Source organism: Mixophyes fleayi, chromosome 9, assembly GCF_038048845.1.
Source record: "Mixophyes fleayi isolate aMixFle1 chromosome 9, aMixFle1.hap1, whole genome shotgun sequence".
Lineage (NCBI taxonomy): Eukaryota > Metazoa > Chordata > Amphibia > Anura > Limnodynastidae > Mixophyes > Mixophyes fleayi.
In genome coordinates this window covers 118,733,330-118,753,010 of record NC_134410.1, presented here as the reverse complement: position 1 = coordinate 118,753,010, position 19,681 = coordinate 118,733,330, and the positions used below count along the sequence as shown (strand labels likewise).

At 43.5% G+C, this 19,681-nt stretch overlaps 1 protein-coding gene across 6 annotated transcripts in view; it reads left to right on the top strand.

The window, feature by feature from the left end:
• Positions 1–19,681, top strand: part of RAPGEF1 (Rap guanine nucleotide exchange factor 1) — a 73,698-nt gene that overhangs the window by 42,353 nt on the left and 11,664 nt on the right. The window contains exons 6-13 of one of the 6 annotated variants that reach the window (XM_075185268.1): positions 128–280; positions 990–1,113; positions 1,207–1,390; positions 2,132–2,602; positions 6,836–7,038; positions 9,383–9,538; positions 12,800–13,060; positions 14,722–14,814. In XM_075185268.1, the coding sequence (XP_075041369.1) occupies positions 128–280; positions 990–1,113; positions 1,207–1,390; positions 2,132–2,602; positions 6,836–7,038; positions 9,383–9,538; positions 12,800–13,060; positions 14,722–14,814 (1,645 nt within the window). The remainder of the gene's footprint in view (positions 1–127; positions 281–989; positions 1,114–1,206; positions 1,391–2,131; positions 2,603–6,835; positions 7,039–9,382; positions 9,539–12,799; positions 13,061–14,721; positions 14,815–19,681) is intronic. The other 5 variants (XM_075185269.1, XM_075185270.1, XM_075185273.1 and 2 more) reach the window with 5 other exon arrangements.

Here is a 19,681-nt window from a genome sequence, read left to right as displayed (position 1 = left end):
TTTTTTTTTTTTTTTTAATATTCAACTGTATAAGAGATAGACATTTAAGAGTTTGTGGATCACCGTAAAGTAATTGTTTCTGTTCCATTACCTGATACAGGTAACTTATGATATGTTTTCACTTCAGCACCCAAGAACTGCCATTGTCAGAGCGAGAGCTGGAGATTCTCAACAAGACCCCTGAGCCCGTCTGCAAGGAAGTGCCAGTAGAAAGTGTGCAAACTGATGAGCCTGCTCCACCCAAACCCCCGCTCCCCGGCATACGAGTGATGGAAATCTGGTAAGTTCAGACTCTTTTCTACAACCGCTTTGTAAAGTGTAGCTTGGAGTGGAGTCATTGCTTGAGCTATTTTTTTGCCCTACCCGAGCAAATCTGATTTCGTACGTTCTGGTTTCATCGTATATAACGGATACTTTGGAGCTCACACCGTACAACGATTGGTCAATTTTGTATAATTAACAACCCAAAGTTTTGTGGTGTGTTATTTAACCATAACTAATGTAGCAATCTAGTGCAATGAAGTGTTATGAAGGCACATGTCAGCTTGCATCCTTAAATTAAATAAACCTTCAATTTATAATGGTTTATATGTGTATGCCAGCACCAAGATCATATCCACTAACCTCCTCTGCATCCTTGATCTCGTTTACCAGGCAGTGCTAGGTCTTTCCTGCTCGCTTCGTTCTTACCACCCGTTCTATCAGTGTGACTGGTAAATCTCTTGTACGATAGGTTTATCTTACTTCATATTGTAGCTCCCTGCAATAATAGAATTGCCGGCTCACCCGCGGGATGGGTCCAGAAGGGGCTCACCCAATCACCCTTGGTTCTTGTGCTGTAGTATTCTACTAATTGAGGGGATAGAAGGTGCTTCTACGTAGAAGAAGTAATATGTTTGGTCTTTTTCTCCTCTCAAGTTGTTGTCATATAGCAGAGTGTAGAGTGTAAGCTTAGTATTCTCATATACTGTGTCCTTCTTTCTTCATAGCCCACCTCCAGCTTTACCGCCAAAGAAGAGACAATCTGCACCTTCTCCCACCCGTGTGGCTGTTGTAGCTCCCATGAGCCGCGCCATTAGTGGGTCCAGTTTACCGATCGGCATCCACGCCCAGGTAAAGGAGTCACTGGACAGATGCGTTCTATCTCTCTGTAAAGCCCGGCTGATCTCTGCATGTCATGTTCTATGTGTCTTCTGTTTCCTACAGGACTTTGAAGTGAACTGTTACGCACATCGTCGGTTATCTGGCGGGAGTCAGTCCTATGGGGGAGAGTCTCCTCGCCTTTCACCGTGTAGCAGTATAGGAAAGCTTAGCAAATCCGACGAGCAGCTCTCCTCCCTGGACAGGGACAGCGGACAGTGCTCCCGTAATACCAGCTGTGAGACCCTAGGTAAGATGGGAACATTTAGGCATGATGATGAGTTTCTGGAGGATTATAGTAAGGAACATTGGAATAAAACCATGTCTTGCATAGTATTTCTTACCGTCTCTAAGCCGTATTGTGTTTTAACGTCGTTAGAAACTAGTGACATCACCAAGTGTTCCATCAATGTCCCCAGTTCCTAGCAATTTGATTGGCTACATTAGAATATTGGTTCAGAACAGAATGGCTGCCCTCCACTCTGTGTCTTGAGTGGTTTCTTCTAGCGGGAAAGGCACAGTCGATCCAGTGGTGACCAATTGAAGTGAAGCATGTTCCTCACCTGTCACACGAGTGTGATAAAACTCTTACAAGTTGCGTGCGGCATCCTCAGACCTTTATTGCACTGTTGGTGATGTCACTAGTTCCTAATCCATTATTAAACTGCCTTCTTGTGAATATTGGTTCAACCCATAAAGTGGCTGCCTGGGTACCCTAACTGCTACTTACAAATAGAAGACATTACCTATATATGTCAGCAACTCCAGTGGAGCAATAAACAAAGACAGCGGTTGAACTAAATGTTATAAAATTGGCACCAGATTTATCGAATTATTTGAAACTTTTTTAAAATCTTTTATTGATCATAATGCATATTGTAGTACGCATTTGTAACAGACATGATATATCCAGGTATCTCAAGATGATCAAATGCATGTATCCACCTATTTTGCTTTAATTCTTGATTATACACTTTTGTTTTCATCGCAGATAACTATGACCCAGACTACGAGTTCCTGCAACAAGACCTATCTAGCGCAGACCAAATGCTTGGCCAAGGGACCGGAGTCCTCAGCCCTCTCCCAGAATCCCTAGGAGAATCCGGTTCCCCCTTCCATGGACAAAACTTCCAGTTACCTCCTAACAACCCCCAGCACCCAGAATCCACCTACCCCTCCTCCGTAGAAACCCCTCCCGCCCTGCCAGAGAAAAAACGTAGAAGTGCCGTTTCCTACGCCTCCGATGGCTCCCGAGTCTGCTACGAGCGTCACCCCTCCCAGTACGACAATATTTCCGAGGACGACCTGCTGCTCGCCCCGTCCGCTCCTCCTTTTGCCGCCGTGTCACCGTTCCAGGCTGGAAACGCCTCTCAGGTGGAATTCCTTCCCGACTTCTCCGGGGTGGAGTGTGATGACATCCCGGAGAAGCCGCCGCCTCTGCCGGAAAAGAAGAACAAACACAGTAAGTGGCATTGTCTTCCTACACAACCGTAAGAACGTGAGATCGGCTGTTCTCTGTAAATACCAAACAACCCCATACACCATTACGTTGTCTTTACATTTAGTTGTTGTTCCACAGAGCGTTACACTTATCTTATTACAGTATCCAGATATTTGTAGGAACTTCCTATGAGAGCTCATCGCTGCACTAATTTACTTACCGGTGAATGGCATTTGGCGTAGCGGACAACGTGGCTGCAGAAAGTGTGGTTGTCTGAAAAGAAATTAATGACAAAGTTTGAAAAATATACCAAGACCCAAGACTGATTCTTAATGATGGTAGCCTAATTGTGTTATAAAACACACTAGAAATATTAATGACTCATTTGAACCGTGCAAAATAATTGGACCGTTATCACCGCGATGACCTCTTTTACATACAATATAAATTGCCCACTGCGGATAATTTTCCCAATCATTCTGCTGCCCTGTACTAAAAGTCATAATCGGGCCAAAATCCCTGCTTGGCTACCTGACCCCCATATATCCCTCATTAAGGTGCTAATTAACTTTGTAAAGTAAAAGGACAACAGTTTGTCTTAATTCCACGTCATCATATTTGCAGAGTTTGGGGTATTGATTTATTTGCACCGTACTGCCAGCCAAATATATCTAGTGTGCCTTGTAATTGAGCTTACATCACCCCATTAAAAATTGTAGTACTGATTTCCTCAGTTCAGGCTGATATTAAAGCATTGTCCTCTTGTGCAGCTAAATCGCGTTTTGCAGCTCTGCAATCTCAAGGTGGATTAGTGTTGTGTTTTGGTTGGTTTGTTATACAAGCAGAACACCACAATCCTCCCATCAAGAGTAATCATTTACCCCTAAAGCAGGTGCAGGGTGTCACATTGTGCTACACTGTCCATTCATACATTTCCCCCTGTGTCAAGGGTTTAACATTAGGGCTTCAAATCTGTTTTTGTGTGGTGACCCAGAAGCAGAGATAGAGAAATGTCACCAAGTCCTCTGTTATCAAACTACCAATACCGAATTTTTTTGGTCAGTAAGTGCCAGCTTGTGATAGTGATGAAAGTTACATCGATGTGAGGATTGTGTGATTCAAGTAGAACCATCGGATCAAATCTTTTATGTGACCACTTATTTTGTTACGTTACCGCACCCCTGAAATCCACATCTTTATAGAGGCGCAGACCTATGAAAATATAAAGTGCCAATATTACTGAATTGGGTGTAAGTCTTCCAGTTAAACTCATGGCTTGGACGATGTTGCCCTCTTAATAGGGAGACTTAGGGGACTTATTATCCTCAATTTTTTTATATAACGCAACCATAACCCATTGTGCTTTACACTTGGGAACAGACACAAGCTAGGAAAGGTGCCACATATTGCATATTGATTCAGCTAGTGCTTAGCGGACTATCTGATCCGGTCATACAGCGATGTTGGTTTTGGGGAGTCAGAGAGTTGTCTGAGTATGGAAAGAGAATAAATGTAAGTCTGTGTGAACTGTATAGAGGGACGGTAGTCGGGTAGAATTGCCCAGGGAGGGTTAAGAAGGTGGTTTGGGAATTTTACTATCTTGCCTGAGGAGATGAGTTTTCAGGGTACGCTTGAAGATTTTGAGACTTGGGGATTTTGGGGGGAGGGAATCCCACAGAGACTGCAGCACGAAAAAGTCCATTAGCCAGAAATGGGAGCAAGTAATGATTTAGAGGATCGGAGGGGTGATATTTAAAGAAAAGTCAAGAGGTGTATGATGCTAGTAGAAGTATTTTATATTGGATTGGATAAAATACAGACTGCCATTGTAGGCAGTGACCCAGCAGTAGAAGAATGTTTTTTTTGGTTTTTTTTTAGTTTAGCTGCTGCATTCAGAATGGATTTTGAGCTTTGTTTTTTGGTTTTTTTTGCAGTGTTTTGTGTAATATATATGGGTTCTTCAGTGCATTTAACAGGATAGAGCGACTGATTGGATGAGGGTAACAAACCACTGTACTGAGTCAAGTATGACGCCTGGGCAGTGAATTAAAGGGTAGGTTTTATTGTAGTGGTGTCAACAGAAATAAGTAAATTTTGTTGGCTGGTAACAAGGTTATTTAGCTCAATTTTTGCTAGATTTAGTTTTAGGTGGCCAGAGGACATCCAAGATGAAATAACAGACATATAGAAACGTAGGCCCACACTGGTAATAGATCAATTTGGGTGTCATCCAAATGGTGGGGATGCCCAAAGTAGCTTATTGGTTTTCCAAGAGATGTAGTGTACAGTAGAGAGAGGAGCAGAGGGCCTAGGGCCGAGCCTTGTGGTGCTCCAACTGGTAGAGGAAGTAGAGGGGAGATGGATCCAGAGAAATGAACACTTAATAAACAGGATGAGAACCAGGATAGGACAGTAATGGAGGGAATGGAGCGTTTCTATGAGAAGTAGATGGCGCCAGACTCAGCGGAGAAATCCAGGAGAAAAAGATGCACTTACGGCCTTTACATTTAGCAGTCAGATCATTGGCCACCTTAGTCAATGTAGTGTCTGTGGGGTGTTGGAGATGAGAGCCTGACTGAAGTGGGTTCAATAGGTTGTGTGGGGTGCGGACAATGTTTTGATGTTTACCTGACACCTAAGTGCAGTCTTGGAGAAAGATCAGAGATTGTGTGAAATAAGTAGTCTTGTGCATTTGAATAATATAGATCTATGTTTACCAACTTTAACATGTGGGAACATACTTTATAAGGAACATATGCACGTTCCCATTAAAAAATGAGCAATTTTGTCCAGTATCTTGGTGTCCTGATTATGTCTGGGTTCAGCAATGAATAAGAGAGTCAATGAGGAGCACAGGAGAGTACAGATTTTGAACCTATAGGTAATCACACACATGTATTGCAATTTGATAATTTTTCTATTGAACTGTTAAAAAATAAAAATGGACACGTGTGCAGGCGTCGGTCGATTCTATGTAATGCAGATGGGCGAATCAATGGATTGTCTGATCGTCTATAGTGTAAAAGCTTTACACAACAGTCTATTAATGACACAGTTGTACTGCAAATGTCTCTGGTTTTAAAAACAATTATCCTATTGATAAAAATATAATTGTGTAATGTGTTCCTTGATTGAATGTTGATGTGACTGTACAGAGATGCCGTTATTTGCTCAGAAGAAAAATAAAACAAATGATCCAAGTTGTGCCGTTTTCGAGAGGCTTCCTATCCTAAAATGGCCTGTTGTTCAAGACAGTTTGCACCAAATCATTTAGCACGGATTGAAGCATCTTGGACGAGCGTATAGCTCTCGTTCCCTGCAAGCCAAGCTGCTTGGAGACTCTGTGTAAATAAATCAGCTGTGAAAGACTTGCAATGCTTTTGGCGGCCTCAGGTTCGTGCAATGAAACTGCCATATAAGGAATCCCCTGCCCTTGGACAGAAGCCAATTCAATTGTGCTGATTAAGTGGCCAAACTCCTGCCCAGCAATTGGTAAAATCCTCTCTGAGATTGCCGGAGGTCTGGGCAGCTCTCTTGGGGCTTGTCACAGGCGAATGAGACAACTGGTGTGTTCTGTAGGAGAGCGCAGAGATTGAGGCTGTCAAAGCGCTTGAATATAGAACTACTACAGTTTGCAGCAGTGGTTGTGGTGCTTCAAAGATTAAAAATGAAATAATCCGCAAGGGATAACCCTCCCTGTACTTTCAGATTTTGTACCGTATTATATACTCTTGGAATTTTTACTCCTCCTCCCTTTCCTGTTCCCCAATTTTTGTTGCTATATTTGTATTGTCAAAAATAAAGAGTTTAAAAATATATAAATAAAATTAAATAATCCGTGATGGCTCCTCCAGCTGCTATATCGGAGGAAGAAAGATGTAGATGTTTGAGGGAAGTGTGATGTAAATTCACAGCTGTTCTCCTGCATTCCCCTCCCCTGCCATCCTCTCCCATCCACCAGACCGTCACTTATAGCCTATTTAATTAATCCCTGTTGATGGGCTTGCATCCATTTAATCAACGCAGCTAGCGTGAGCAGAACCTGACGCCTCCAGTCAAGCGATTGTCTTCTCAAATTCCAAGTGCAGACCATGTGGTTTAGGCCGTCGGATGCAGTGAATGTATGTATCTGGATGTGTTGTCTTCCACTCGCATCTAATGGAAGCTGTATGATTAGACCCTGAAATGTCCTAGTTCAGACCATTTGATTGCTATCCTGTAAATAACCCCTTTTCTATCTGCTTTGTTTATCAGTGATGACCTATATGCGTTTTGTGGAGGACTACTCTGAGCCCCAGCCGTCTGTCTTCTATCAGACTCCGCAGAACGAGCACATCTACCAGCAGAAGAACAAACACCTACGCGAGGTCTACGGCTTTAACGATTCATTCAGCGGCCCAGAGGGTGGCGTTGAACGAGCACCGCCCCCTGCCCTTCCCCCCAAACAGAGACAGCTGGTAAGTACGAGCCGGTGATCCGTTCTCTAACTCCGCTATTCAGTGCCAGATACCGCGCTCCGTATTGTGTGTGTGTGTGTCTCCTCCGCTCTCTTCTCTGTTGATTTGAGACCTTGTCTAGATTTTAGGCCATGGACTGGTGTTTGTTATAGAAAGGTAGCATTGATTTTTATGGCAGAAAAGACACCACTTCAAGGTATCGCGTTGATTTCGTAGTGGACACCCATGAAAACGCTACACACGTACTATTTGAAAACTCAGCTGTAACCCATAAACAGATGTCTGCTTTAATTTTCTAAACTTAGGCACCTTTCTGTACTCAAGACGTTTTTCCTAACACTTCCCCAATTCTCTGTTTTGGCCGTGGAAATGAGGGCTTCCAGCATTGTCTGTTAAGGTTTCCATGAGTCACATATATTATATATTGTGCAATCAATGCCACAAATAGAAAGTGACTCACAGATTTCGCAATAGATTATGAACCCGATTAGTCACACTTCTTACACTGCCTAAACGAGCGAGACAACTTTCTGGTATTCAGCCATCAGTATAAATTTTCTATTAATGACCAGTGCTTTTGAATTGCGGTAGTATAGTATGATACCTGGTGGTATAAGAACGAAACCGAAATAATAACAAGGCATGATCATTAGACTTTCATGCACTTTATTCGGCTTAATAACTATCCTTATAAGTGAAAAATGTCCTCTCATCCAATCGCATTATCGATCAGTATTTGCCATATACATTTAATGGCATTTGATAGATTTTCGACCACACAGCGTTAAATTCTGTAACCATTTCATAAAAAATAAAGATGATCGGATTGTAGCGTTTACAGCCAGTTTAAATGTAACTAGTTTCCAACAAATCTCTTGTTGCAATAATATAGGACTAAAATCTGGTTTGACAATATGAACCTGCATATTGCAAGTTCTATCCAATTAGGGCCTGATTTAGAACTGAATGTAAAAACACCCCTCTGCATATGCGCAAAGCTATATATAATATTATTATTATTATTATAAATATATCGTCTGCTATTTATATAGCGCCACTAATTCCGCAGCACTGTACAAAGAACTCGCATCAGTTTAATCCATAAACTTGCATAAAGTGATGTATCAAATCAGGGCGTATCTCAAGGGGCATGGGTAAGTTGCGCCTGTGCGCCCTTCCTGTACTGAACTTACATCTGCTCTGCTGGTTTACAGTGTCGATAACTTTCCTCTGAAAGCTTCATATATTCATTAGGGGACCTCCGCTCTGCAGGTAGAAGGTAGAGAGGCTGAGATTGTTCTAGCCGCCGGGGATCTGTGCCTACATAGTAATCATGCTCTTGTTGTTTACTTTAACTACCATCTCCACCTAAAGCTACATTTATAGCTCAGGGTGGAGTTATTGCTTAATCCTTTTTACATGTATTAATAGCCGCCCTGTACATAGTTTTAAAACTTTCATTGAGTTTATGTAAATGGAATGTACACTTACCTTAATGTGCTGTTTTTCATATACCTAGCTTCCCTCGGTTAGCAGAACGGTTATTACTTAGAGAATATATAATAGCGGTAATCCCCAGCACCCACTTGAATGTATTTTCAGTAGGGGTGAAACCCCTGCCCTTCTGTTAGTCAGGAGTGGAGGTGGAAATGAAACAAATATAGTTTAGTTGGACACCCCCTTAATAGTCGCACAGACATCTGGAACACGGCAGACTTGTCTAAACACAGTGGTGGCGGCCGTCCTGTGGACTGAACCACCGTTCGCGCGAATATGACCTATCGCTTCATCGGAATGCAGTGATTGGATTGAACCAATATTAGTTGATGGTTTGCAAAATTGCTTCCTCCGCTGTGTGTAGACAACTGGTATACTGTAAGCTGAAGAGACATTGTAACTGAAAAATGTAAAACAAGTAGGGTGACGGCTCCTACTTTAAAGCAGAAAAAATGTCATTATTTGCTTGTTTATATGCGGTGCACTGGGGCCATTGGTTTCCCAACAATGTGTGTTTACATGTGAGATGATATCCTATGGCAGTGGATCCCAAACTTTCTCTGTTCGAGGCACCCATAGGATCTCCAGAATTTTTTCAAGGCACCCCTGAGCCAAAATAATCACCAAGTAGTGCCACGCCTTGATTACCATTGGCCGTGGACACTGCACCACAGTTTGGGAACCACTGTCCTATGGATTGGACAGGGGTAGTATTGTACTTTAGTCTAAGTGTAGTTACAGTCTGTTCATATGTTAAGAGCTATGTCTGTCTCTAGATAAGGAACTGCTACCTGCATCTATCACCCTGTTTCCTTCCACCTCCCTCTGTATCTAATTCTTTCTGCAGGCCTCCTTTGCTGCCTCTTCCTTCTCCTCTGTCTCGTACTGTGCACAGCCAACCAAAGGGGTCTTCGCACCTGAGGACAGCAGCCTACCTCAGGGCATCAGTCTCTCAGTCTCTAACTGCTTTCTGAGCCGCCAAGGCTCTTTCCCTGTGCCTTCGGTGAGTGTCCGCTCAACTGTCTGTCTCTGGTGTGGCGTGCAAGGAATGGGCTGTAGCGCCTGTGTTGTCTCTGGTGTGGAGTGCAAGGAATGGACTGTAGCGCCTGTGTTCTTGTCTCTGGTGTGGAGTGCAAGGAATGGACTGTAGCGTGCGTGTGTTCTCATCTCTGGTGTGGAGGGCAAGGAATGGACTGTAGCGTGCGTGTGTTCTCATCTCTGGTGTGGAGGGCAAGGAATGGACTGTAGCGTGCATGTGTTCTTGTCTCTGCTGTGGAGTGCAAGGAATGGACTGTAGCGTGTGTTCTCGTCTCTCTGGTGTGGAGTGCAAGGAATGGACTGTAGCACGCGTGTGTTCTTGTCTCTGGTGTGGAGTGCAAGGAATGGACTGTAGCGTGCCTGTGTTCTCATCTCTGGTGTGGAGTGCAAGGAATGGACTGTAGCGTGCCTGTGTTCTCATCTCTGGTGTGGAGTGCAAGGAATTGACTGTAGCGTGCCTGTGTTCTTATCTCTGGTGTGGAGTGCAAAGAATGGACTGTAGCGCATGTGTTCTCATCTCTGGTGTGGAGTGCAAAGAATGGACTGTAGCGCGCCTGTGTTCCTGTCTCTGGTGTGGAGTGCAAGGAATGGACTGTAGCGTGTGTGTTGTATCATGTACAAGTGTTTTCTTTGCAAGGAACGCTAGATCCTGTGCCGAGATTTCATCCTGCTTTCTTGTCACCCTCCAAGCAAAATGATTATAATTGTGGTAACATATACAGTAGTGAGCAGCAACATGAAATAAAGGCAAGTGGTATGGACAAGCAGCATTTTGTCAATCCAATATTTAAACACCACTGATTTCTCCCTGGGATGGAGGAAAATACATAGATACTCTCAGGACCGGGTGTAACTATCCACGGCTGCTAAATTATCAGGCTGTAGAGAGCGGACACAATAGTGATTTTATTTGACAGCAGCTGCTGAATCCCATTTGCCTGAAATAACACTTTTTAATTCACCATAGTTTTCCAGGCAGAAAGGCAATATGACCGTATATACACATTGTACAGAGATGAATATACAAGTTTACCTATAGACAAATCCCTTCTGTTACCTCCGTTACTCGTGTGAAAGGATGCAAACTGTATGTGTGAGATTCTGGCATGTTTCCACTGTTGATGGAGAGAATACCATGTTTACAAATCTGCCTATTGTGTAAAGTAAAACATCTTGACTAGTAGCTGTGTAACTGCACCCTTCCCTGTGCTGTATTAGGACCACTTTCCCCTTTTATTGTCAGGGCCTGTAGAATCTTATCAACTTGTTACCAGTGATAAAAACCTACAGACCACATGCAATAGTCTATTTGTTATAAACTCTGTAAGCCTTGCAACTTGTCAGGCAGGTATTAAGTCTGTCTTGCCCCCAACACTAATTGCTGATACTAAATCACGCGGCAGAGAGTCATGGTATTCACATAAGTAGCTTTTTGCCAGTAAAGCTAATACTACATCATTAATCCTCTGGTGTTATTATGCACCGTCGTTCACTCCGTGCTGTTTAACAGATATAAATGTATTATTTAGAAACCTTCCCAACACTGGAACATAGAACACTGTGATATCTGTACATGTAGTTTTTTTTCTTTTTTCTTTTAAAGGCTTGTATATTAAAGTGTTAACCACTTATTCTCTGGTTTGTTATCTGTGAGCTAGAGAACAATGATCGCTTGCCCTCCCAGTCCCGTTTACCACACTCTTCAAACATCTCTCTGGCCTGTATCTCTGGTCCAGTGGGCGGCGGCTGCTGCTGGCTGGCGTATGCAACCCCTAAAAATGGATGACGTGGGATTTACTTCCCCCTAGTGCAAATTATTTGGCTATTGCAAATGAAGAGTTTATAGAACCTAGCAATGCTACATTAAGTGATTTTTATACAGAGCATGGGATTCTAAGATTCTTTTACATTTCTTTTAATATATGGCAGAGTAGACATACTTTAAAATTGCCCCTAATGAATGCTGAAATGATAACAGAATAACTCGCCAATAATATAGATACTAGTTACAGGAGCGTTCACACATTAACATCGCTTGATCTGATAGCTACAATGGTGTTACGTCTCCGGTAGACAATGCTAGGTGTAGACGTGTACTATGTCAGACCCGTTGGAGAAGAGCATGGGATCACAACGTCTAAGAAGTTCTCAAGCTGCCACCTCCCTCCTTGTTTATTGCTGGAGGGGGGCTTCTGAATGGGGCGTTTCAGGCGTCTGTGCCCAGAACCTCACCTGTTCGTAACCAAACTCCCTCCCTACAGAAACCAGTAAAAATAGCTGCGACTCTCCTGAAGTTAGAACAGCGCTGTTGTGGTCATACGGCGCCTCCAGTAGGCAATGTGGGCCATATGGAAAGGAGATTAATAGAAGGAAGGGAGGAGGGACACTGAGGCATTCCAGCTTCCCCGCTGTGAGAGCACATAGCTGGGATTCCACAGGCAGAATGTGGCATGCAGGAGGAAGGAAGGAGTGGAGCAGAGGAAAGGAGGGGACGTGTGAAAGGAAAGGAAAAGAGGGCGAGGTGGGAGGGGGGGGGGGGGTGCAGCAATGAAGTCTGTGTATAATATAAAGCACATAACAGACACTCGTCACAGCCAGTGGGCACATGAATGTTTTGGCAGCCTTGGCTACTGCTTCTCACACAATAGTTTGCTTGTATTCAGTGGCAGATCGCTGTGTGGATAAAGGGGATTTTCCACTTTTGGATGACTAATGTGCGTTGGCTTTATGCACCTTCCTGTAACTTTTGCTAAGTGCTTTGCTTCTTACCTGGCGGAGTTGCTTATTGTGGATGACCTGGGGTGCCGCACAAAGCTGCTCTCTGGATCCAGAGATGTAACCCAGGGCAATCACATTCATTTATACCTGGAAGCCAAAAAGTAAAAGCAATAGGTGTCTTAAAAGTTGCAAGGAGGTGTACACAAGCCAATGAAAAGTCCTCTGTAGATGGGAAAACCCATGTAAATATTTTAAATGATCTGATTACTTCTCTCCTTAGAGGGATATTAAATTGCCTCCAGATTCTGCTCCACCAATGAGAAGTTTTGTGTTGACCGGTTATTGATTATGAACATAAATGGGTGGATTGTGACCATTGGTCTGTTTCTCCATCCAAGATGCTAGGTCTCGCTTAGAGGATGCTACTAAACTGCTTTAATACTAATCTGCTTTTCTTTTTACCTTCTCTCTTTCTTCCTCCCCTGTCCCCCTCACCTCCCTCTCCCAGTACAAATCTGTTTTCCGCTCCTACTCCCAGGATTTTGCCCCTCATAGCCAGGCTCCTGCCCTTCCCCTGTTGAGTCCTTCCATGTTCTACTCTCCCCGCTACTCCCCAGTGCTCCCGGAATCTGTGGCCCCTGCTCCTGTCGTGCCTCCAGCTACCCTCCGTCCTCCCTTACCCTCCTCTCAGGGCGGCAGCTCCTGCGGGACCCCTCCTGTCTGCCTTCCTTTTGAGCCTCCTTTCTCCGGCTCTTTCCAGACATCAGCGGTGAGAACGGGAGGGGGGCTCGGCTGGACGGGTCAATTTGGGGGTGTTTGTGAATGGCAAACCAGCTTCTGTTCCGTGTTCCATTCTCATCAACCCTGCACTGTCCCTGCTGCAGCTTCCATTGCTTCTCCATGCCGTGTGTCAGTGTGCCTAGCGTACTCATTGCACTCATACAATAACCATTCGCAGTAGGAGAAAAAGATCATTAGCATCTGCAGGCTAGGTCTATGGCATGGGCTGTTCCTACAACACATGTCTACTGAACCAGGGGCTTTAATGTGGATCTGATGGACTTGGATTGGGCATTCATATCATATTGCATTATTGATGTGTTGTGACCTGTCTTCCTGCAACTAAACACACTGCTTCTCCTTTTCTTTTCTGTGCTTTGTAGCCTCGCTTTCTATATTCAGGCAACATGGTTTATTTCTATTGCCCTCCGCTATAATAAAGAACCACAGCATTTCTGTATTGGTAGAAGCGCATCGAGAGCTGCTCTAGGTCATGTCCAAGGGAAATGTTAACGTTAACTCTGCCTGATATGAAGACCTATAATACCATATGAAAGCTGATGGGGTGAAGGATTGTGTTTGGTAAAAGTTGCACAATGACAGATCAATAAATAGTCATTGTAAGCTGAGCGATTCCTATATTAGTCACATTTGTAAGATACATGCTTTTTATGTTAAGAATATAAAGGTAATATACATAGTTCTAGAACTTCCTAAAATACGTTGATCACATTGCTTCTGTGCAAAGCATATGGAGATTTCAATTATTCCAGGTAAAAGCAATTACATCACTTGTGTCCAAATTCTTGTTGGTGTTTAGCTCAGACACTTCAAACACTCGGGATCGGAGGGTTGTCAGTGTGTGAAATCCCCTGCAATCCTGACCGGAACTCTTGTATCTAAGCCTGTAATTAGGTTTATCTAGAAGGATTGATACATTCCATGTATTCTGAATTCTAGCTAATTTCAACCATATGTTTTTCTTTGAAGTTTTTTGTCAAGTATAATATAGCGTGTAGTCTTTTATTGGTGGTAGAAGCGCAGAAGCGTTACTTGTAGATCAGGGAAAGTTGCCTTGATAACACATGTAGTAATGGAAGCCACAACGGACCTCTGGTTAAGAAACAACAAGGACTTGCTGCCATTTAATTCTTCCTGTGGGTCTGCTACATACGCTGTAAGCTTACAGTCTAAATTGAGTGCAATGATTGGTATAGTGGACCTGTAGTAATAAACTCTGTCTGTTCCCACATCCATGGAAGGATGGACCATGGTTCGGGATTGGTACATGGTTCGTTGTGCAACGGACCAATGGGAATGGACAGCATATTTCTCCTGTGGACTGTGCGTTTTTCGATGCTGGTAATATACTTTCACCTCTCCACATGAGAATATATCAGTGGGACAAGTCCTAGGGAATGCTCTTAAGATATCCTCTCTAAATTGTAAGTAGAAAAGCACAAGAAGCCGCAGTGATCGTCTGTGCTTCTCGGCTGACGTTGCACTTACGCTGCCACCACCCAACAAGATTTGTGTTTTAAGCGCTTTTCTACAGGAATTCACAATTAAATTGAAGGCCCCATAAGCGTCAAGACTTTATATTCGATACACTGCCAACCATTCCCTCCACCCTGTCTCTTCCCACCATAGAATGAAAATGTCAGTGAGGAGACGGGAGATGGGGAATATGTCAACCTGTATTCCTCTGGGCAAGGCAACGGAGACCCCCTGCCCTGTGACGTTGTAAGTAAAGACACAGCTGGGGAAAAAAAGGGGCACGTTGGGACCTTTAAAAAAACAAAAACAAACCCAGCCCGCTGCATGCTCAACATTATACAACGCACGCCCCTCTGCTCTCCCTGCTGTGCCAAACCTTTGCACCGCATGACCCTTAAGGAAATGACCATCTGCTGCCCTTTCCCTAACACTAACCTCTTGGTCCCGCCTCACTCCAGGGTACAAGACACCCATGCACTTACAGAAATTAACATTTTGTGCATGAATATACCAATAACTTATTTCCCATGTAGGATTTCCACCATTACTTCATCAATTCCATGGTATTAACTAAAATTAGATGTGTTTTTGCCTTTTTTTTTTTTTTTTCTACTATCTATATAGCTTAAAGAGAACCTGTTGACTGCACTCGGTGGCGACAGCAATTCTCTCCATCAGCCTGGACGGTATCTGCGGCCCACATTCCTAATGAATTACAGGCTGCGTTCTCATGTATGTGGCTAAATTCACTGCGTGTAGGATACAGGTGCTCTTTAATTTAGGAATCCGGAGCTGTATACAGGAAATCAATCTTACACTCGCATCTTTATATCAAATATCTTCAGATCTTCTAACGTCTCTGAAACCTTTATCTACATCATTGCGCTTGTTATTAGCAGTTCATTTCAAGACAACTTGCGTTGTGGGTGTAGCTGTCTCTGTAATCTCCAGATGTATGCATTGTCACATTATAGTTAAAGCCACTATACCTTCCAATTGTATCTTTGCTTAATTGTGCCTTGTAGAGATGGTTGCCTGTGCTAGACACAGGTCTGTTCTCTGCGTGGGAAATCTCAGAGGAGGCTTCTGGCACTCTGTCAGTTTTAGTTACTCAGTGCCTGACCACGCCCCTAGTTGCTGAAGGCTCCACCCCCTGACACTAAGTCTATTTCCAAAATAATGTGCACTGGAAGTAGATGGTCACACATAAATAAGGGTGACAAGAGGACGTTACAAATAGATACATAGATTATGGGACGGAAACAATAAGAACGTGATGAGCTCTACAAATAGGCTCAGTGGAACCTTTATAGAAGCTAGGTGAAGGCCTGGAACATGAGTATTATTATACATCTCTTCTGTTTTCGTCACTCCCCAACAGCCTGACGTAAACTCAAGCTCAGACTTCAGTGAAGCTGTTTATAAGAGGCACCTAAAAATGGTGGCAAGTCACGGGCCCCCTTAAATGACCACATCCACCACGCACTCCGTTTTCCTTATGAAAGCTATGTAACCCCATATACAAGATTATCTTTCTCATGGGGACGACTATGAAAACCTGTCAACAGAATTGTGATGTCATCCCCCAGCCATAAGGAATGGGGGGTGGGGGGGGGATTTGTGCACACAGATACGTTCCTTTTTTCTGGGCTCTATACAAAGTACACATTTTAGAATATCCTCTATACCAGCGTTTCCCAACCTCAGTCCTCAAGTACCCCTAACAGTGCATGTTTTCCAGATCTCCTTGCTGGAGTACAGGTGTAGTCATTGCTGACCAACACATTATAATTACACCACCTGTGGATCTGTTACAATGTGTCAGTTAGTAATGATTACACCTGTGCTCCAACAAGGAGATATGGAAAACATGCACTGTTAGGGGCACCTGAGGACTGAGTTTGGGAAACACTGACCTATACTTAGGAGAACTAAACTGTTACGATTTGGGGTACGTTCTAGGGCTGCATGAATTGCTTAAAAGTAAGTTTGAGATGAATCCATTTTACTTATATATGAATACAAATCTGTGTACAGGATTCATATAGATTACCAAGTGAAAGCCCTGTATGTTCTGGGGGAAGGGGAGGCCAAACTATTTTTTGGGGATAAACATATCATTCCTGGTGATATAGATCTGTTTTCAATACAGAAGCTTTGTCTGGGCGTGGAGGGGTGTGACAACCTTCTGGTCATTAAGTAGTTAATATCTTCTCTGATGAGAGAAAGGCAGTCCATGTAGGTTGTAGGAAATCCTCATGGCAGCCCTGTCATCTGTAGTCACAGTAAGTAAAGAAATCTTCATGGTTTAAAGCAGGCCTGGCCAACCTGTGGCTCTCCAGCTGTTGTGAAACTACAAGTCCCAGCATGCCCTATCAGCTAAAGCATGCTGGGGCTTGTAGTTTCACAACACCTGGAGAGCCACAAATTGGTCAGGCCTGGGTTAAAACTTCGTGCATCCTCAATTTACATTGGTGTGAATGTTACACTGCGCCAAATATGCCCATCTTTCCATCTCTCTGTACACCGGGTTTTTACTGTGGCCACTAGATGTGACATTAGCCAAATTGTATTGTCAGGTTGGCATCAAGCTGCTTCCTATTCTGGCCACGGTAGAGATACGGAGTCCAGATTAAAATGCACCTGGCATCTGCACTTGGAGGCAGTCAGTTTGAGAGCTGAACCAATGTTCATATAATTGCACCAACAAATTGGCCTACTTTCCTGTGCTTGGCGACGGGTAGACATGAACACAAATATCAAAAGATGACAGGGCTTCATACACATTTAAATGATAGCGGGCAGGTCCTAACACCTCACAGACCATACCTGCCTGTGGTGTGCGTTGATCAGTAGACCATAATATGATATTATAATATGGTTGTCCTATCCCAGTACTGAAGCATTGCATCTGCACACAGCATGCCACATTAGACACACGTGGCCGGTATTAAACAGCGTTTCATCGTTGCTTCTGCAAAGTCAACACCTCATTCACACACCAGTGATGGACTGAAGTTTAACTACAGGTTACAGACGGCTAATGTTTATGGCAGCAGTTATTTCCCCATGTGATTCTCCAGGATGGTAACCAAATGGGTATTATATCTGTTCCACAGGGATTACACAGAGATAAACCGTACAGATCGTACAGTAGGCTTTTCTATATATTCATACTCTTTACTTGCAGCACTAGAAATCTGCTGTTCCACTGTACAACTAGTAGTTATAGAATCCCCATTTAAAGCTAATGTAGAAATGTGAAGTTATCAATAGTACTCGTACGTTGAGCTCCCTATTCATCAAAATCAAACCTAAGAAACCTCATAAGATATTATTTCCATGAGCCCCCATTTTAATTGCTTTAATTGTAGTGCTTTCATTTTCAGGGTTTTATTGTTTTTGTTTTGTTTTTTAATTTGTCCTCTAAAAAATAAACAATCTAGTCTACTCATTACTCCTATACGCCGCTAGAAAAAGAAACCACAAACTGTAATCGGGCAGTATAATTGAAGCCACAAAGCTTAATTGTTTTGTGTGTGTTTTTATACCTAGAAGCCACAAACTAATTATTGTATCACAACACTAAAGTAAAAAAATTTTCCTATTAAAAGAAATCACTTAGACATTTTGTGGTTGTTCATAGTGGGTTTTATTTGTTTTTGTTTTTTAAAATCTTTTTTTTATTTTCCACAACAAGAAATATGAAAGTACAAAAGAGAGAGAGAGAGAAATCGGTTAGACCAGTGGATTCCAAACTTTTTCAGTTCAAGGCACCCCTAAGCCAAAATAATTACCAAGTAGTCCCTCCACCCTGCTTACCACTGGCCCTGGAAAGAAGGAGAGAGAGGAAAAAGAGAAGAGGTAAGCATCAGCCAAGAGGGGAAGCGACCTGCCCGGGCTCCCGTCGGCAGCTAGTAGAAAGGTGTGAAATAAGAAATTTACTGGGTGCCCGGTAGTGGGGTCTGGTGGTAAGCATACCAGGGGTCCAAAACCTTGTGGAATTTAGTAATCCGGTCTCGATGGAGACTTGTTAGATATTCCATAGATGCTGTGCACCAAACCTGAGACACAACCGCCTGGAGGCTGGGCGGGTGGGCGGGAGGACTTCCAATCTCTGCATACAAGTGGCAGCACAAACATGTTGCACCAGTTTATCTCAATGTTTAGAAAGAGCTTTGATTAAGGAGCAGAGTAACATGACCATAGGGTCAGGGGTGATGTTAAAATTGAGGATGTAGGTGAGGAGCACAGACAGTTGGAACCAGAGGTTGCTTCTCAGGCGGCATTGCCACCAGATGTGAAAGAAAGTCCCCACACCCCCACATGTCCTCCAGCAGAGATCTGATGTACCTGGGTACATTTTGTGTAGCTTGCTTGGGCACCATGTACCACCTTGGTGTATACTTTGTATGTATTCTCTCTTATTGATGTTTATGTTTATGGACACACTAGAGATCCACCATCTGAGCCGGGACCATCCCTCCTGGTCAAGAGTGCATTGGGTGACTGTTTCCCAAGCTGACTCGAACAACTCCAAAGGCACTTCATGAGGTGCTTATATGGAGTGGTAAATGTGGGAGACCATTCCGGGGAAACCCACTCGGTATATACAGAACCTCTCAAATGCCGTGGTCTGTCTTAGTTTGGTTGTCCTGCTCTGTGCCTGGATAAATCTACGTAGTTGAACATAGGTAAAGTACAAGGAGGGAGAGAGGCCCGTCTTCTCACTCATAGCTTTGTGGAGCAAGTTCCCCCAAGAAATGATTGAACCAAGTGATTCCTGCCGTTTGCCGGGGAGAGGCGAACGAGGAGTTATTCCCCAAAGGAAGCGCAAATGTTGTGAGTTCATTGTTACGGAGGGGTTTCCCATATGTCTAATATGAGTTGCAAAGTGGGGTGAGTGTAAACAGAGGCTGGTCTTTGATTTCTAGGGAGCCATGGTAGATATAGCAAGGTGTGTTGAGGGGTTAGTGCGTTCTCAAGATCTACCCACCGCTTGAGCCCAGGAGCGAATTGCCAAGAGATGATTGACTGAGGTTTACCGCCTGATAGTATTGTTCAATCAATGGGAGTCCGTAGCCCCCTGACACAGTGGGTTTAGCTAAAGAAG